The following is a 17,907-nucleotide window of genomic DNA, read 5'->3' on the forward strand; positions in this document are numbered from 1 at the left end:
ATTCTAGTAAAATAATATCTCATGTCAGCATCTCCTGGTGGTTTATTTATTTATTACACTGGAGGTCTTCAAGTAAATACGATAAAGGCAAATGGATTTACCGACCAAACACTTTTGGATTCTTGTTAAAACCATAAAGACACAAAGTACCGTTTATCAACTCTGTCTCTTTCATCACAGCTTATTTATCATGTCTGAGGTGGTTCAAAATGGCAAACCCATCCCCAGACGTCCTGGAGTGGGACTTGGGGTACTTGTGACAGATTCCGGCAAACCGGGATGCTTTCTGTTAGGAAAAAGAAAAAGCGTCGTGGGAAAAGGTAAATACCAGTTACCGGGAGGTCACATTGAATTTGGGTACGTTTATTATCACTAAAGTACATCACTGCGGCCTTTTCTACAGTAATAAGATATTGCTGTAAATACTTACACTACATTTACCTACGTAAATATGTAAACTGGAGACAATAAATAAATGATTCCACTGCGTATTAATCAGAGAAACGTGGGAGGACTGCGCACAGAGAGAGGTGATGGAGGAAGCTGGTGTCTATCTGAAAAACGTCTGCTTCGCATCTGTCGTCAACTCCATCCGACTGGAAGAAAACTACCATTATATCACAATCTTCATGCAGGGAGAGCTGGACAGGTCTTTATCCGCTGAACCGGTCAATCTGGAGCCGGAGAAAAATGAAGGTTGCTTACATTCTTGTTTTATGTATTATGGCTCATCTAGTTTTAGCCTCGAGTGGTAGCCCACAGAATGTTAATAACAGTGAAAAGAATCTGGACCTTTACACTTAACATTTGTGAATTACATACAGTACTTATTTGAATTGCCATTCTGTAAATCAATTCTACATCCTGACGAAATCAAAATGAGAAAAAAATGCCATTTCCAAAAGAATTGGCTGGAGGTTTTTAAGTCTCCTGTGAAAAAATGTTACAAGCCATTACGTTACTAACTTGCTACAACAAGTCCTACCAAACAAGAACTGTGTTAGTCTATCTGCCAGCAGAATAAACTTGTTCTATACTGTAGCTGAATAACCATTAAATATGAATGTTATGGGTTGTTAAGACAGTATAGCTGAACTGAAACTATTACCCACATTGTTTTTAATAAATCGTTTGTTCAACGCATATATACAACTGATTTAGCTCTACTCGTTTTTTACTGTCTTAGGTTGGGCATGGACACGATGGGAGGAGTTTCCACCAGGAGAACAGCTTTTCCTGCCGTTAGCTGATTTAAGACGGCAGGGATTCCAGCCATTTAGAACGAGTTAAATGGATTTTCTGTCATCAAGAAATTAACCTTGACACGTTTTAACGCCGGATTCAGAGTCAGGTGGCCTGAAGTGAAAACGCATTGCTGGCTCTTCTGAGCTGAATCATCATTCACAAGAAATATTTGACCTCATGTACTGAGATGCATTTGTCTTCTGATTGAGTGATGCAACTATTGACGTTATTCATCAGCTTTCCTGTTAACAATGCCAGGGTCACAGGTTCGATCTTAGGGGATTGCACATAGTCAGAAACAGATGTATGGTACAATGCAATGTACGTCTCTTTGGATAAAAGCGTCGGCCAGGTGCATAAATGTCATTGAATACCGTATTAAGTGTTGTAATCACACCTTTATAGATGTGAAAGATTAAACATGCACAGGTTTATTATAGTTATAATACTATTACGTTTCTTGGTGATTTATTTTTCACTCTGCGTGACATGCAAGTGATGAATATTGGGAGGCATTTTCAAGCGTTGAAATATGTTTTCTTATCCATTTTTTTGGAATCATACTGCAATACTTTCTGAAAATATACATTTAATACCTATTCGATGTAAATTTGTACTTGAATAATGATGAAAATGATGCGATAACATTATATTAGGTGGTGGAAACAGCGCCTCTGCTGGTCGTGTAGACACAGTACAGCGCAAATATATATTTATGTTACATATTCATAAATTGAATAAAAATGATATAAAGGTGGGAGAAAAGCGTCTCTGCTTATTAAATCGTGTACATACCGTCTGATGAACATAATGCATGATATTAAAGAAACGAAAGATTAAATAAAGAGAGTGCAAACAGCGCCCCTGCTGGTTAATTGCTGCACGTGCAGTCGAAATCCGGTCGGCTCGAGCTAAATGCGACACAGCAGGTTGAGATTCGACAGTGTCGAGTGAGATCGTGAGCTCTCTGTTTGTCTGAGAGAGAAAAACATTCACACGACAGAAAATCTCTGATAGTTGACATGGTTAAACTTGCGTTCAACTCCGCTCTCGGGCAGAAAGATCCGATAAAGGAGGAGAAAGAAGAAGCTTTGATCCCTCAAGATGTGGTGAGTTTCGTTAGCGCTAAACATGCTAATCTGAGAGCGTTCAACAACGACGTTGTGTTTAATCGTAAACTATAATGCGTCTTTATACGCGGTGACGGGTTGCGAACGTATAACGTTAGATGAATAACGCCGAGATGGAATTTAACATTTAAAGCGCAAAATACTCAAAGTGGTCAAACTGTTTTGTGTGCGAGTAACGTGTTGTCATCTATATTCGCTTGAATAAAATCACACACGCAGCGTTTGTCCGCGTGTTTCGGTCACGTACGATTATTTACTTGTGTGTATTTGTACAGTTTTGTTGTGTGTGTGTGTGCGCGGGCGCGTTTAAAGGAAAATGGCCGACAGTTCAACACAAACATGAACGCGCTGCACTTTCGTTTTCGTAGAGACACAACTTCGCACGCGCGTTGTTATGAAATATAGCGTTTGGGAAAGATGCCATTGCATTTATTTAGCACGCTGATGCATGTGATGCTAAAGTGCATGAAACCTTGCGGTCGTGAAGATGACATGGACGCGTCGCCGGAGACTTAAACAGTCGCGAGACCGGCTCCTCCCACTCGGATGCGTCTGCTGTCACTGCGCGTGAGTCAGCGGCGAATGTGCGAACCGGGTTGTCAAGATGGTGAATAATTCATCTTTATTTCGTCTTGATGACGTCGTTTAAGGAATCCCAACATAAGATTGACATTCTGTACATTATGCAGCTGAACACACAACATGTTTATGTTATTGTAGGTTATAATACAGAAAAGTGAAAACAAATATGTGAAGAGTTTGGTTCCTAAACGAGAGAACTCTATTTTTAATAATGGTCTATAATCGGGCTTTTATTGTGTTAGTTATTATAGCTTAAATCAACCAACATCAGTTATTTTTATTTATCTATTCATTTTGCATGCAAACTCTTCATACATACATACATACATACATACATACATACATACATACATGTTTCCTTGTGTTTTGGTGCCCTGGATAAAAATGGCTTGCAAATAATGTAAATAACACATAGCAGATTGTATTATTTAGAGGTTATTTAGCGATTGAAGAAGTGTTTATATTAAATTGTGTAGAAAGTGAAAGTTAAACATACAAAATATTGTAGACATGATGTAAGCCGAGCGGCTCATTTCAGTTGTGAGTGAAATAAGTACCAATAAATGCGTCTTTTAAACTTTTTTTATTGTTGATAGTATGTCGTAGGTCTGAAAAATATGCGTGTCACAGGAAACAGATCTAGTAGGTCAAGACTATATAGAACGTTATGTTTCCTGATAAAGTAGATAACAAATGCTCTGTGGTTTCAGTTGTCATGGCTTTTATTGATGGATGTCATCATTTTGAGAGTGACCTATCCCTTTAATTCATTGAGACGTTACCAGAGACTCGAATGCATATCTGAATGAGCTGAAGGTATCAAATCATCATGAGATAAGCAGTGTAAAGCCTGCTGAAGTCCTCTGTCACAGCGGTGATCAAAGCATCACTGAACTCGTGTCTGGAGACGGCTACACACAACAATCATCTTACAGAATCTCGGCTTGTTTCAACAAGGACGTCTCTGTTGAGGCTAAGCCGTGTTGGCGTGTTCTGAGGTGTGTGTCTTTGTGCCAACGCGTAGAGGATTTTAAAACGGGTGTATTTGTAGGTAAAGAACATAATCTTGGGATCTGGTTGAATAAATGAGACGAATCATTAATGCATCGCTATGGATGAGAGATATGCGGGCACATATATATATATACTGGAAACAAGAGGAAGTTGGTGATTTGGGCTGTGTAACAGGTTGCGTGGATGGCGTGCTTTCACAGGTAATTCCAGCGGATCCGGTGTCCTAGATTTCGGCTGACTTGAACGGCAAGCTGTTTTCATGACAGAAGCACGTCAGGTGTTTGCTTTATCAGCATTCCCAATGAGCGCTCTCTGAGAATTTTGGGCTGATTTTAGATGAGCACAGCAGACACGATCTGAAAGTTAAGAGAGAGTCAGGTGAGGTCGATGTTTATTGAACCTGTGGCGTGATGACGACTAGAATCTGAATTGCACCATTATCATGGGAAATGCCTTCCCCAGACACACCTGTAAACAAACCTGTATACGTTATAGACTTTTCCATGTGAAATTCACTCACTTTCATTGCACCTTTTCCCCGGAGTCTCGTGACTGTTGTAAACACGAAGCATTTCTATTTTATTTAGCTTTTGTACAATGACAATCAGATTCATGATCTTCTACCGTGTGATTTTTCACTTTTCTCCTCGTGTCAGCAGATGTTTTGTTCATTTGCATCATGCTGTATGTTTGTTCCTGTTGCTCCCTAGAGGGAAGTTTGTTGCCCACAATGCATTTGTTTTTGACCAAGCTTGCATCCATCCAAAGAAAGCGTTTCTCGTCAAACACAAATAAACAGTAAGCAGGTGCGTTTGGGAGTGAGCTCTATTGGAACATATGAAAATGCAAACACACTTTCCAGCTGAAGCCTTTCTCAGAAAAAGAAGCAACACAGAGATCAAGTTTTTTTATGTGTAGAATTTTCTATATCGCACATAATATTAATAAATGTTATATCGGGAGTTAGTATGGATGTCGCAAGCTAAGTCTAAAGCAACTGCTTCGTATAATATGATTTTGAACAGGTGCGCTTTAATGAAGTTTCCTGTTCCTCATGTATTTGACTGCGTGTTTGTGTGTGCTCACAGGATGTAGAGGACGGCGTCCGTGTCAGACAGCAGTCCAGGGCCTGGTGCTGGTGCATGTGTTTGGGTCTGGCTCTTATCCTGTCTGGTGTGGTGGTGGGTGGAGCTTACCTGTACAGGGATTACATGCAGGTGAGAACAGCGTTACACGGAACTACACCACCTAGTACATGATTGAAAGCAGAAGTGAGCTGTTTATTCTGATAATGTCATTCAGGAGACGGTGTATTTCTGTGGAGCGGACTACATGGAGGAGAATTACAAGAGACCAGACAGCCACGAGGAGGTCGAGTTTGAGCTGCCAGCACAATTAAGAAGGGTTGAGGAGAGAGTGAGAGTTCTGGTGGAAGAGGGAGTGGCTCTCATTCAGATTCCAGTGCCCAAATTCAGCGACAGCGACCCCGCCGACATCGTCCATGACTTCAACAGGGTGAGAAGCGTTTGTCGCAGACAAAAGCTTTTACAACAATAGGAAAATAGTAGTGAACAAGAGAAAGAATCTTAAAGCAAGCCAAGAACGAAATGCAATTACAGAGACAGTATCTTCGCCTTTTTAATGTTCATTCTGATTTGACTGCTTTATCTCTCAAGCATCACTTTTGGATTATGTCTGGAAAAACAGACCACCTAAAAATAACCAGTGTTTTCTTCTCTCTTGCTTTCAGAGGCTGACGGCTTATCTGGATCTGCGTCTGAACAAATGCTACATCATTCCTCTCAACACTTCTGTTGTGATGCCACCCAGAGACTTGCTGGAGCTGCTGGTGAACATCAAGGTAACCACTACCTGTCACATTTTGGACGTGTTTTTTATATACAGAAGGCGTGTGGTGGAAGTTTAATGAAGCTATTGTCCCTTTCCCCGATTCCTCTCGACACATGCTTAGCTTTTCTGTAGATGCACACTGGGTGCTGTAGGAAATGCAACTATTTATGTTTTAATAATCAGGCGGCCTTAACCTAGTGAGTTGTTAAATAACATTGATGGGCATTTGTTTAAAACAATTGTGTTGGTGGGCAGCACAGTTTAAAACACGGCGCTATAGTCTAATGTTGAAGTATTTGATGATGCAACTGTGTGTGTTTGTGTAGGCCGGAACATACCTGCCACAGTCCTACCTGGTCCATGAGCACATGATGGTGACTGGGCAGGTGGAGCACTTGGAACAGCTGGGTTACTTCATCAACGACCTGTGCCGAGGCAGAGAAACCTATAAGCTGGAGCGCAGTGAGACGGTTTTTGGTAAACAAACTCTCGGTCTTGTCCACTAAACGTGTATTTTACTTTGAAAATATTTTCGAGAACAAGAATACATCTTTCTGTTTCTTCCTCTCAGGTATCCAGAAGCGAGAGGCTCTTAACTGTCACAAGATCCTGCATTTTGAGAACAAGTATGTGACTGAGACGCTGATCTGTGAGCCGTAGGGGCAGAAGACGGCAAAATATAAACCACTTTTGATGAATTCCACTTTTCTCTTCTTCCATTAAACCTTTTTCCTGTCCCGCGTGTGTGGCTGACGCTCTCCGATTTGTTTCTCTGTACAGCAGCGATCAATATATCAGTGAGAGGATGTGAGCAATATTACGTGTAAAACTATGTGTGTAGGTTAATGTTTTGACCAGTTTCTCTTTTAGAAATGCCTTTTTTCACATTTGGGTTAAGGTTAAACAGGGAGTCTCGGATATATATGTGATAAATTCTACATGATAACTACTAATGATTTGACGTGGGTGAGGGAAAGAGTCGCACAGGAGAAACTATAATCTATAGAAGTGAACTAAATGTTTAGGGTTCGTTTGAAGGTGTGAACGTCTGTCACAGAGATCAGATTTTTATTGTACTGGAAGATATATTTGAATAGAAATGTTTGTGCTTTATGGCCATTAATTACACATGGCAACATAAGCATAGATTTGATTTTTGTATTAGTTTAGTTAAATTATCATTTTTGCTCTACTGTTAGTTAATACACTGCTCCAGTATGTCCTGTATTAAAGACATAAAATTAAGATAGCGTAGTGTCACTTTTTTGGTTGCTGTAGATCGAAAAATATCAAATATTTCCAATGAAATCATACGTAACTTTGGAGTAATTTAGGGACTGTGGGTGTGTCGGGTTGAAAGCAGAGATTGTAAAGATTGTCTAAACTTACAAAAAATGTTAAACGTCATTTAAAAATCAATTATTTATACTATTATGTACATAACTGGAGAAGGTTTTAATGTTCAAATGAATAGATTAACACATAAAAAATTGACCACTCTTCTTGCCTGGGTTTGTGCTTTTTCTACTGTTCTTCATTAACTGAAAGGTGGGGTGTGATGCGGGTTAGTGGACTTGAACCCTAAGACCTGCAACATCGCAAATAAAAGAAATTGCAATGGAGTGAAAAGTGATGCAGATTGAAACTGTTATTTTGGGTGATAAAGGATTTATTTTTGTTTCTTTAGATTTCTGCCATTGAAAACAAGTGATGCTGTCAAATTGGCACACCACTTAATATAAGTAGAAATGTTTCATAAGCTTGATACACGGGGACCGAAAGTAAAACTTAATAGCAATCTGAGTGAGTAGACCAGATATCCAGTTTATTCTCCAAAGCAGGAAAAATCACAGAAATGATCAACATGCAAGACTCGTTTCACACACGCTCACCACCACAGACCTTTCATTGAAAATAAAGATTTGCACACAGACAAGCAAGTTAGTAACCAAAGAACTCGGTTTCACGCTCACATACTCGCACACGCTTACATATACACATCAAAGTATTTAATAGAAAAAGTCTCTGTGCATGAGAATTACAGTTTGTTCCACATTGTTTCAAGTGGTTCAGAGGATGAATTGAAAGATTGGGCTGGTTTCAGTTCTTCACATTTTGTAAGGTCCCTAAAATCATGTTAATCTCTTGTGCTTTATAGATCTCTGGAGCTCATCACTGAGGACTTTCTAACTGTGCCTTTGTTATTGCAGATAATGGGGGGATCTCTTATCTCTACATCAGTCATACATCAACACAATAGTATTTCTATAATATAAATCAATATATAACATACATATAAGTATAATCTTGACTCTTCAAGTCCACAGTTGGTCAGAGGGATGAGGTTAAAGATCACAATACACATCATCTTCCTGAAGAACACCGGATTCAACCTCTCGTGACCAAAAATATGACAGTCTATAAACACTTCTTTATGGCACAAACTTCCTGAACAATTTAATAGTGTTTTTTTACTTTTTATCATACATATAAAGAATACACGTACTTGCAAATATATCAAGCAATAAAGTCTTTGTCAGAAAGAAATCAAGGTAACGGAATGGAGAAAGAATACGTATTTTAAAGTTGTTTTCGGTCCCGTTTGCGATTCAAACCACCACTTTGGTATATCCTTCTGCTAAGATAGAACTGCACTCAGAATGTATGTTTATAAAATGAAAATCCAACCTCCAACGCAATGAGAAACAAAACACCTGAATTTGAATCTCTATTTCCTGGCATGATAATACATGTAAATCTTTGCTCTCGTTCTTGGCAAAAGCCACTCTCTTGTTTGCTGGTCACATGACATAAGAAATGATGTAAAAGGAACATGCATGTCCACAGTGTCCATCTTCTGACCCCTCTCCCTTCATCTGAGAAATCTCGTGAGGTTTTACGAGAGAATGCCTGTTCTTTCACTAGCTATACGACCCTTCCAGAACAGAGAGAAACAGATGTACAGGAGCAAAAGCAAAGCAATCGATATCAACACGAAGTCAAGCAAACCAACACGTTTCAGATACATATTGTTAAAAGATTCAAATTAAGAGATGAATGAATGTTCTCTATGTATTTATCTTACACGTTTCGACAGTTTTCCCCCTGCAAATGGTCACTGTCCTCTTTACCAACGTACACAATGCCTCTGTTGTTTCCGCAGCGAGTTCTCGGTTTGTTTGTCCGCAACAAGCCTGTGCATGACGTAGTGTTGCAGAGTTGACTGAATGTTCCTTTGTGTATGTATGTGTGCACTCAGACAAAATGAGGAAGATGGAATAAGGAGCAGCGGCGCCATCCGGTGGCTCAGTCGGCGTAGTGCATGATGGACTCCACGTAGTTCCCGGGAAAGAGGCCCGTGGTGCCGCTCATCACGCCCTCGAACCAGCCATCGTCGTTCTTTTTGATGACGTAAATGATGGCCCCCTCCTGGAAGGACAGCTCGTCTTCTTTATCGCAAATGTAGTCATAAATCGCTACCACTGATGGAAAATAGTGCAAAAGCCATAAGACTAAATAAATGTTCAGTACCTCTAAAAAGTAGTTTTAACCGCTAAAAGAAGTCCCACCTTTCTCCATGTAAATTCGAGGAGCCCACGGCGGGTCCTCTTCAGCGTACGGATCGCTGTACTCCACCACGGCTGACTCTTCCTCTTCATCACCCCCGTCATCTTCATAATTCTCTGCAGGAGGTGGGGGCGGGGTCGCTTCCTCAAGCTCCACCTCTTCTGCAGGGGGCGGAGGAGGAGGAGCGTCTGAAACTAAAATAATTTTAAGTTTAAAAAAAAAAAAAGAGTTGAAAGGAATCTGGTAACAGGCGAGACAAATGAGTCATGCGGTTAGGGGAAGCTCAGGGAAAACCTGCTGGTAGAGGTCAAATAGTGACATACACACAAAAACACGGTTGTTAGTTATTGTATTTGAAACCAGATTATTCTCTGGAAATCCAACTTGTGATTTTGAGGATGTTACGGGAGCATCAGAGCATTTACATGAAATCTGCCTTCAGTTTGGTTCTGTGAATATTGTTATTAAGGCAGGATGTGCTGCCAGAAGTCACAGTGGTCCGGTTACTAACGTTTCACACCGATTTGTGTCTTGAATTTGAAAAGAATGTCTGTATTGTATACTCGTACGACGCAATCATTTCTGACATTCACACTCGTCTTTTAAATGCTGATTTTACTCCTAAACTTCGGTGTGTGTATGTAACCGGTGTAAGACATGCAGAAGATATTTTAAGAGGATTCATGATGGCTCAACGGAGGTCCAATCACAGGCTAATGAAGTCTTGTGCAAGACAATACATGCAAAATGTCTGGCACAAAAAACCAACACATGCATCTACGCCACGGTCTGGAGTTACCGAGTGGATAACTTACTGGTCTCCTGAACCCGAGCCACAAAACCCATGAGCGGGAGCTGAGGAGTGATCTGGAGAATAGAAGGGGGTGGAGGGGCCATAGGGGCTACTCGGCCCAAAAACACAGACACAATTCAGAAAAGGCAGAAAGAAAAAGGAAGAGAGAAGAGAAATGAGCAGAGTGTGGGTGAAACAATGAAACAGATGAGAAGGCAAACAATCAGAGCAACACACTAAAATTGCACATTTCTACCATCTGCATTCTGTTTTCAAAAGGGTGAGATGACACGACAACACTCATTCAACCAATAATGCGAGTTTGAGAGTTGAGAAAAATCTTCTTTTTCATTTAGCCAATGGCAGAAAGCAGATGTGTTGTTGAAAACTGTATTTTAGCAATTCCATTTGTTAATCTTTGAAATGGTGGGAAAATGCAGTCATTTGAGGACGTCTCTACCTTGGTTTTGGATGTAGTGTGGTCCTCCATTCAGCTGGTTTTCGATCATGTTTGGACTTGTGTTCTGAGGCATGTTGTTGTTAGGCTGTCCTGTAACTGATGACGGCCGGCGATACGGCAGAGAACCTCCCACAGAGGGCGTGGCGTGTCGTGTCATTGGCCGGTTCATACTGTAAAAGTGAGGGCCGTTGCCTAAAAGACAGCAAAACAAATGAATTGAAAGCAATCGGAACTGTTCGGTACAGAGTACAGTCTAAGGAATGATCTGAAGACACAACTGTCCAGAATGTAGCACACTGCCTTGCTGTCTGTATAGGCAGCTACTCTCTAGGCAACATTGCATTGCATGATCCCTTAAAATGGGATTCTAGGGTAGGCACCTCACTAGCTTTTGTATCAAAGCCATTGCAAACAATAGGGCCTCGAGTCAGAGAATTGTGTCAAGGTAAAAATGGTAATGTAATGTCGGCACACTGGATTCTAAATTTTGATTGGCCGTGGAACATTTAGTTCCAAAGGAAGCACAAGGAGGAAGTACAAATGAGGAGTGATGGAGACGCGTGCAAAAGGAATCTGAAATTCACCGGAAACACCACAGATGCACAGCAAGCCAAGCCCATGCAGGTGAAGCGTGGGTGAGGTAGAGGACGGATGACTCCTGGGTGATGTGACGTGAATGGATGGGGTTGGGGTAGGTGAGGGGACTCACCTTGAGCGGGGGTGCTAGTTGCAGCAGCAAGGCTGGTGTTTGTGGTAATGGGGAGGGTGAGGGGCAGTTGTGGGGGCGGTGGTATCTCAGGAGGGCCCTCTGTCGGCAGAGCAGGGGTGGGGGCGGGGGGCACTGGCTCGGGGGTGGGCGGAGGCGGAGGAACGGGAGGGGCGGGGATGGTAACGCTCGGGGGAGGTTTGGGGGGATTGGGAGGTGCAGGTGTTGAACCTGTAGCTCCGCACGCCATAAAGAGACACGAAGAACAGGGGAGAAGAGAACGAGAAGGAACAGAGGTTGAAAGGAGAGGGCGAGAGAAACAGGTACAGAGGTGAACAGAAAGAAAAGTTATTTATACTAAGAGTTAAGAGAAAATCTGAAGTGAGCGTCAGGAGCGCAAATTGATTAATAATATATATTGATACTAGAGTAAGTGGAGGTCTCACCAGGAAAGGCTGTGGGCGGGGCAGGGGTTGGCACGGCAATAGGCACACCCACACTTCCACTACCACTGTTCTCTCTGCTGCTGCTGCGACTGCTGGGGTGACTGCCGCCACTGCTGCCGCTGCTGACGTACACACCAACAAACAAACACGCACATAAACCAACACGTTATTGCATACAGCAGCATCACCAACCAACAGAATAGTGCTTGCAATCCTAATCGTCTTTCCCTTAGGGCCAAGTTCAGTCCGATTCCCCGTTTACATCCTGAATGTATAAATCTACAAAGACAGCTATCGGCACTGACTGAGGAATTGTGGGTGAGGATCTGGGAAGTGAAGGAAGAAGAGTTCTGCGAGAGTGTGATAATGTGATCTCAGTTTGTCCCCAGAGCGGTGCGCTGAGAATGCAAAGAGCGGAAGGATGAACCGATATAGAGTAAAAGAGACTGAAATCGAAAGAAACACGGTTTGACAGAGCTCGTCGTTACCGAGGTTAGGGCTGAACCCAAAACAAGCTCCAGTATGAAAGCCAAGGAGAAGAAACGAGAACGTTAGTGAATGACTGTTAACCTGAGTCACACAGCAGACGCTCAACAAGGACATAGAACGACAGCCAGACAGGACGAGAGGATGCAGAAAGAGAGGGTGAGACAGCATGAGGGGCCGATCTGAATGTGTGTGTGTGGGAGTACCTGTACGTGCGGGTCCTCTGATTTACAGATGCAGTTCTAGCCGGGCTCTGCAGGGGAGGTGCGGTGTTGCGTGTTGGACTCTGCACATAGTCGTTAGGGACGACGGGTGGACGCACTGGCTCGAGCGTCCGGTAAGGGGAGTGGCGCCTGCCGAGGGGGCGGGGTTAAAATATTTTAAGATGTGCAAAGGAGTGGAGTCAGATCCCATACTTGCATGAGATTGTAAAGAGTGTTTTGATGGAGGAAGTCCAAAAGTATCTGGCCACTACTACCAATAATACTAATTATGTGTGTACTCAATGTTGCCGTGGTGACAGTGAGGCATCGGGGCCATGGGCATGAGTGGGAAGAACACAATTGAGGTTCAACAGTAACAAACATCGGCTTCAAGAACTCATTGACAGAATAAAACCAACACATCACACACACACACACACACACACACAACATGGCAGCTTATCGTCCACCGCGACCTGCAGTGGCAGAAAAAAAAGGCACACAGACTGAAACACACACACATACACAACTCTTTAATGTGTCAGTCCCTGAACACAGAACAAAACAAACCACAGTCACAAGTGTGTGTGTGTGTGGCTGTCAGGAAAAAAGATTAGACTTATTTTTCAAGCACCATGTCAACACATATGAACTGACATCAGAAATCAATGAATCAATATGAAATTTAGATCAGGGTTGATATCTTAAAAGTATGTCATTTCTCACAGAAAACAAATAATAGTAAACATCATCAATCCTTTTCTTACCCAATGGTGCCTTTGCCCGGTGCGGGCGGACTGGGTGGTTTCTGGGTAGGAGCAGCTGTGCGTGGAATCGTACCTGCTTTCATATTCTGGGCGTTGACCTTGAAAAGATAAATATTATTCAGTCTTACAAAGCTTGAAAACGAAATGCCACATACAGTAAACTCACGCTAACAGAAGCCTGACTGATTCCTTACCTTAAACCTTAGTAACCACTACAATCACACATGAAGGCAGTAAGAGAAGTGAGGAGAGAAAAGATAGGAACCGTTAGTGTAAAGAGAACACACACAGGCCACAGGAAAGTGCTTATTTAAAGGGACAGCTCACCGAAAAATACATATACTGAAGGACAATTTAGAAAGTCTTTGTAAAATTTAATATTTTAAGCATGCAGTCTCTTGCTTTAGCTATTTCCACCATATAATGAAAGTTGGTGGAGAATTTCATTTTTGAGTGTGCTTTCCCTTTAAGTTCATCAACCTGTAAAAAATGATTCTGTGTTTGGAAGATTTCATGAAATGAATTGAGCGAACTTTACTTAATATACAAATTATTGAGAGAATTCAACTTGCTATTTTGAAAGAGAAAATGCTATTTTATGTACTTAACAATCAAATGAAAGATTTGATAGTGTTTATTGTTCAGTTGTCCATAAGATTTAGAAGAGATTGTGTTTGTATTTTTGAGTTTCGTGGTTTCCATCGTTTTAGAAGAAAAGGTATGCTTTCAAGAACTAAAGTAAATATTTTGTGTAATATTGTTACCATCATTTTTCTATGTAAATATCCATGTTATTTTTGACAGTGTATTAAACTCCTGTCAGACACACAAACACAGTACCTTCACGCCGTGGCCTAGGTCATCAAGCTGACTGTAGTCAATGGACTTGCGGATGTAGCGTACAGGCCTCTCGGGATTGGCTGGTGCGATGATCTTGTGCGTGCGAGATGTGTTCTTATTGGTGGTGAGGATGCCGATCTCTCGCCTGGCCACCTTCTCTTTATGAATGTCCACTGTCTAGGGAAAAATGTAGAGTCTGTGAGCTTATATACGCAGAAATGTATGCGGGAGCATCAAATCGATCACATTAATCAAACTAAGCACTGAACTTGAAGATTTAGGAAGTAAAAGCAGTCGTAACGTCTCCTATAGTTTCTACATCAATAGAGAGTGTGCGGAATGGATGTACCTGTGAGATGTGGTTGATGGAGGACTCCATGCGGCGCAGCTGGGACGCCTGTATGTCCAGCATCTGGAGCACATTGTTGGCGAGTGTGTTGATCAGATACGCAACACTGGCCAGAGACTGAGTGGTGTAGCTTTTGGTTTCTTCAAGAGCTCTGTGCTTATCTGGAGACTAGACAGAAGAGAAGAAGAGAAAGTGTTCATCTCAGCACAGATGGAGGGCTGGAGGTGAAGAGCATTGCACCACCGCCTCGCTCTCGCCTTCATGATTCATTTCCACAAGCGGCAGCCAATCAGAATTGATGAATGCTGCTTCGGGCCACCGCCTCTTTGGTCACCTACAACCATCAATCATTCCCTCTGGCGTAACCATGGTGATACTGTCAAATATAGGGGTAGACCCACTGACAAACGGTACTATGGCGGTGGGGAAAAGGGATGGTATAGGTGAAGAAGGCACGTTCAAAGCAAATGTGAAAAAACACAGAAACTGCTTGCAATAAACTCCTTAGACATTAAAACGAATGTCATTAACATTAGCCGTTTGCGCTGACTCTCTGTTTTCTATTTAGGAGGCGGATCTCGCATGTCAATCCATAGTCACAATACAATTTTAACATTTCTGCATGTATTTTTGACACCATGTGATAACTTCTTAAGCTAACGATAAAAGGCTACTAATGGAGCTGTCGGCAAAAATACTGCTGTTCCCCATTAAATGCAGCATATAGTTTATAAATGAATTACTTTCTAACATCAAGTTTACTGCAACTGGCTCTACCTTGTCATTGTGAATCTTTCAAAGCTCCATCTGATGTATCTCGCGTCTACAAACCATAAACTCTATAGCTCCCAACCAAACAGGCTGTCAGTTTTGTTTCCGTCTCTAGGGGCGCTGTTTTACACTAACTTTCCCTGCTGCGGTTGGACGATAGTTCAAACGATCTTTATTGGTGCCGATTAATCGGCAAGAACTATGAAATCGGTCGACCTCTATACCAGTGTACAAATAATTTAACAATGAATCTGGTCTTCTGGAAACAAACAGGATCGATTGGCCAGATTTTGCAATTAGAAACCATGAAATGGTTCCATGCAAAAACCCTCTTTCATTTCTATCTGCAACACACATTACTTGAGGAAGTGGGTAAAGACTGGAAATATAATGTTACACGCTGCACTAAAAACAGACGACACGCACAAATCATCTCAATCTGAAGTAAACACCGGTGGGTAAGTGATCACAGCTCGGTCACATGCAGATATTTAGGGCAATTCTGTATGCTGTTTCCACTACTCATACACCAGAAAGGTGATGTGACTCAATAAAGACTTTCATGTTCAGTCAAGTCAAGTACAATACTTGATTCAGAACAAATGTGTATAGAAAATTATTTGTTCCGATGGCAGTCATTATCTGAAACCATATAATTTCTTGAAATGATACGAGTGTTTCATTTTTCTTTTATGTGTGTGTATCCTATCGTCAACGTGGAAGTTTCACTGAACTTTGTGGTGTTATGTGTATTGTTTATGTCTATGTACCAGTGTCAAAGATAACTTTCCGCTCTGGGACAAACAGAATGGACAATAAAGTTCATCCTAATCCTAAAACATGGCGAGATCCCTCTGGGCCCGATCACAAAGCAAACTTGTGTAACGCGTTTTGAACCGTCAGCTCATACAAACACAGATCCTGAAGCTTTGCACTTTCACAGAACAGCTATAGCTGCAATGTTCTCAGGTATGCAATAATGCAATATTTATCACGAGCGGAAAACACAAGCGTCAGCATCCACAGAGAACAAACTCATATCCAGTGACATTCAGTCTCTGTGCAGGTCCATGCGAGACACTCTGTGTTTGTAGGGAAAGAACGTGTCAGAGCTGAATTTAAAATGCACGATGTGTGTTAGATGACCGAGGTTAAAACAGAGAAGTGGAGTAAACCCACGTGTGTGTATTCCCCACGAGGGCGGAAAATAACATGAATTTAGTTCAGAATTCAGTTTCCAACGTGAATCCTCAAACTGCTGTTAACAGTGAATTTAGATATATATAACTAAAGTTTGTATAACATCCGCTGGATAATTCAACATCTAAAAATAAAATACAAAAATTAAAGAATCATCAATGTTGAAACACTGTCTGTCTTCTGATTTTTTGTTATCTAATGTCTGTCTAATAATTCAAGCTGAATGTTAAAAGGATCCAATCCGTGTTCAATGATGTAATGCATGTGTTTGTGAGTTTTGTAAAACATTATTAAGCGATGTATTTTAATGACAAAAGTTAATGACCAGATATCAGTATTGGCCAATAGTTTTCTTAAAATGTGTTTTGGTCAAAAGAATCCTATCTGTGCTCCCTACAGCAAACTTAATTCAATTACATTTATTTATATAGCACTTTCCACACGTTTGCATTGTGCTTGACATACGTTTAGGCAACAGTCCCTACAGTAAAGAGATGTTGTTATGAAATAAAGAAGTGTTATTGCTGTGTTTACAAAACCAAAATCAGCGTCGGTTCCCTAAATCTCTGGCTTTATAGTTCTGCAAAACCTTTATGATTAATGCCTGTGATAAACATGAACATATGACATCATTTCTGCTTATCATAGTGTTAGTATAGATTCTTTATTTCTATAGTATAGAAAAAACACTGACACTTTCCGAAATCATACGTTTTAATATTAAATAGGATTACACGAATACTGCTAAAACAACATATACTACATCATTGTTCACGCATTTCCCCTTTCAATAAACAAACCTCAAACGAATACTTAATGCCAAATAATAATAACAAAACATGAACGTTACTAGCATCCTTTAACACATAAACTGCTGGGCGTCCAACATTAGCGGCAGAGCTAACCTTCACTTTACAAACCACTGCGTTGTTTTGATTAAAATCTCTTTACACACCGAATAAAATCCACTTCATGTCATTCCCGGTGGGTTTAATAATCACATCCGTGATTAACCTCAAGTGTGTGTAAAACCTGACGGAAACAGTCTCCTTTGATGCGGTTAATTTGAGGTTTACACATCGGGTTTCGCTTCGGCTAGCGGGTTAGCCCGTTAGCTTCGTGTCTGAGGCCTTATTTCTTGACCAAATCACGAATATAAAACAAGCACAACGCGCGTAAAGTGTCACTCGGACGTGTTATAATGGACGTAATGTAACGCTGTGATTAAATGCGGAGAGTTTATTCAGGTCGTCGGCTGTATCGGCTCATTTCTCCTGTCAGTTTGTTTATCGTGTCTTATTGTTCGATGTTACCTGTATGTAGTTGCTCTCGCAATATTCGGCGACTCTCTCTAGGTTGGCGTAGCTGTCTAGTAAAGCTCCTCGACCGGCGGGAATCTCCTCTTCCAACAGCATCTGCAGCTCCGCCATCTTCACATTTTACGGATGCATGCAGGAGGAAAACACCACCATCTCTCTCTCTCTCTCTCTCTCTCTC

General features: G+C 41.4%; 3 protein-coding genes across 7 annotated transcripts in view; 2 read left to right on the forward strand and 1 right to left on the reverse strand.

Moving 5' to 3' along the window:
- Positions 1–190: 190 nt before the first annotated feature.
- On the forward strand, positions 191–2,004 carry nudt15 (nudix (nucleoside diphosphate linked moiety X)-type motif 15; the record flags this gene model as incomplete). Its single annotated transcript, XM_079459978.1, has 3 exons — positions 191–357; positions 500–696; positions 1,187–2,004. 3 exons carry the CDS (start codon positions 191–193, stop codon positions 1,288–1,290), a joined length of 468 nt encoding a protein of 155 aa, XP_079316104.1. The 3' UTR covers positions 1,291–2,004.
- A 48-nt stretch (positions 2,005–2,052) lies between these two features.
- Positions 2,053–7,067, forward strand: itm2ba (integral membrane protein 2Ba). The gene is made up of 6 exons (XM_079459984.1): positions 2,053–2,354; positions 5,060–5,188; positions 5,274–5,486; positions 5,722–5,832; positions 6,149–6,299; positions 6,394–7,067. Exons 1-6 carry the CDS (start codon positions 2,268–2,270, stop codon positions 6,480–6,482), a joined length of 780 nt encoding a protein of 259 aa, XP_079316110.1. The 5' UTR covers positions 2,053–2,267; the 3' UTR covers positions 6,483–7,067.
- A 559-nt stretch (positions 7,068–7,626) lies between these two features.
- abi2b (abl-interactor 2b) overlaps positions 7,627–17,907 on the reverse strand; it is a 10,795-nt gene continuing 514 nt past the window's right edge. The window contains exons 2-11 of one of the 5 annotated variants that reach the window (XM_079459979.1): positions 17,724–17,904; positions 14,440–14,607; positions 14,091–14,267; positions 13,251–13,348; positions 12,487–12,633; positions 11,795–11,916; positions 10,643–10,834; positions 10,205–10,291; positions 9,392–9,583; positions 7,627–9,304 (exon numbers count right to left, since the gene is read on the reverse strand). In XM_079459979.1, coding sequence (XP_079316105.1) covers positions 9,129–9,304; positions 9,392–9,583; positions 10,205–10,291; positions 10,643–10,834; positions 11,795–11,916; positions 12,487–12,633; positions 13,251–13,348; positions 14,091–14,267; positions 14,440–14,607; positions 17,724–17,840 — 1,476 coding nt within the window. In that variant the 5' untranslated portion in view covers positions 17,841–17,904 and the 3' untranslated portion in view covers positions 7,627–9,128. Of the gene's footprint in view, positions 9,305–9,391; positions 9,584–10,204; positions 10,292–10,642; positions 10,835–11,794; positions 11,917–12,486; positions 12,634–13,250; positions 13,349–14,090; positions 14,268–14,439; positions 14,608–17,723; positions 17,905–17,907 lie in introns of those variants that run through there. The other 4 variants (XM_079459980.1, XM_079459981.1, XM_079459982.1 and 1 more) reach the window with 4 other exon arrangements.

Source organism: Barbatula barbatula, assembly GCF_947034865.1.
Source record: "Barbatula barbatula genome assembly, chromosome: 7".
Lineage (NCBI taxonomy): Eukaryota > Metazoa > Chordata > Actinopteri > Cypriniformes > Nemacheilidae > Barbatula > Barbatula barbatula.

Bases quoted from the DNA above. Each gene is read 5' to 3' on its own strand.
- itm2ba (XM_079459984.1), top strand. From the start codon at position 2,268: ATGGTTAAACTTGCGTTCAACTCCGCTCTCGGGCAGAAAGATCCGATA. The intron at 5,833-6,148 runs GTAACCACTACC...GTGTTTGTGTAG, and splicing joins AGCTGCTGGTGAACATCAAG to GCCGGAACATACCTGCCACA. The intron at 6,300-6,393 runs GTAAACAAACTC...TCTTCCTCTCAG, and splicing joins GCGCAGTGAGACGGTTTTTG to GTATCCAGAAGCGAGAGGCT.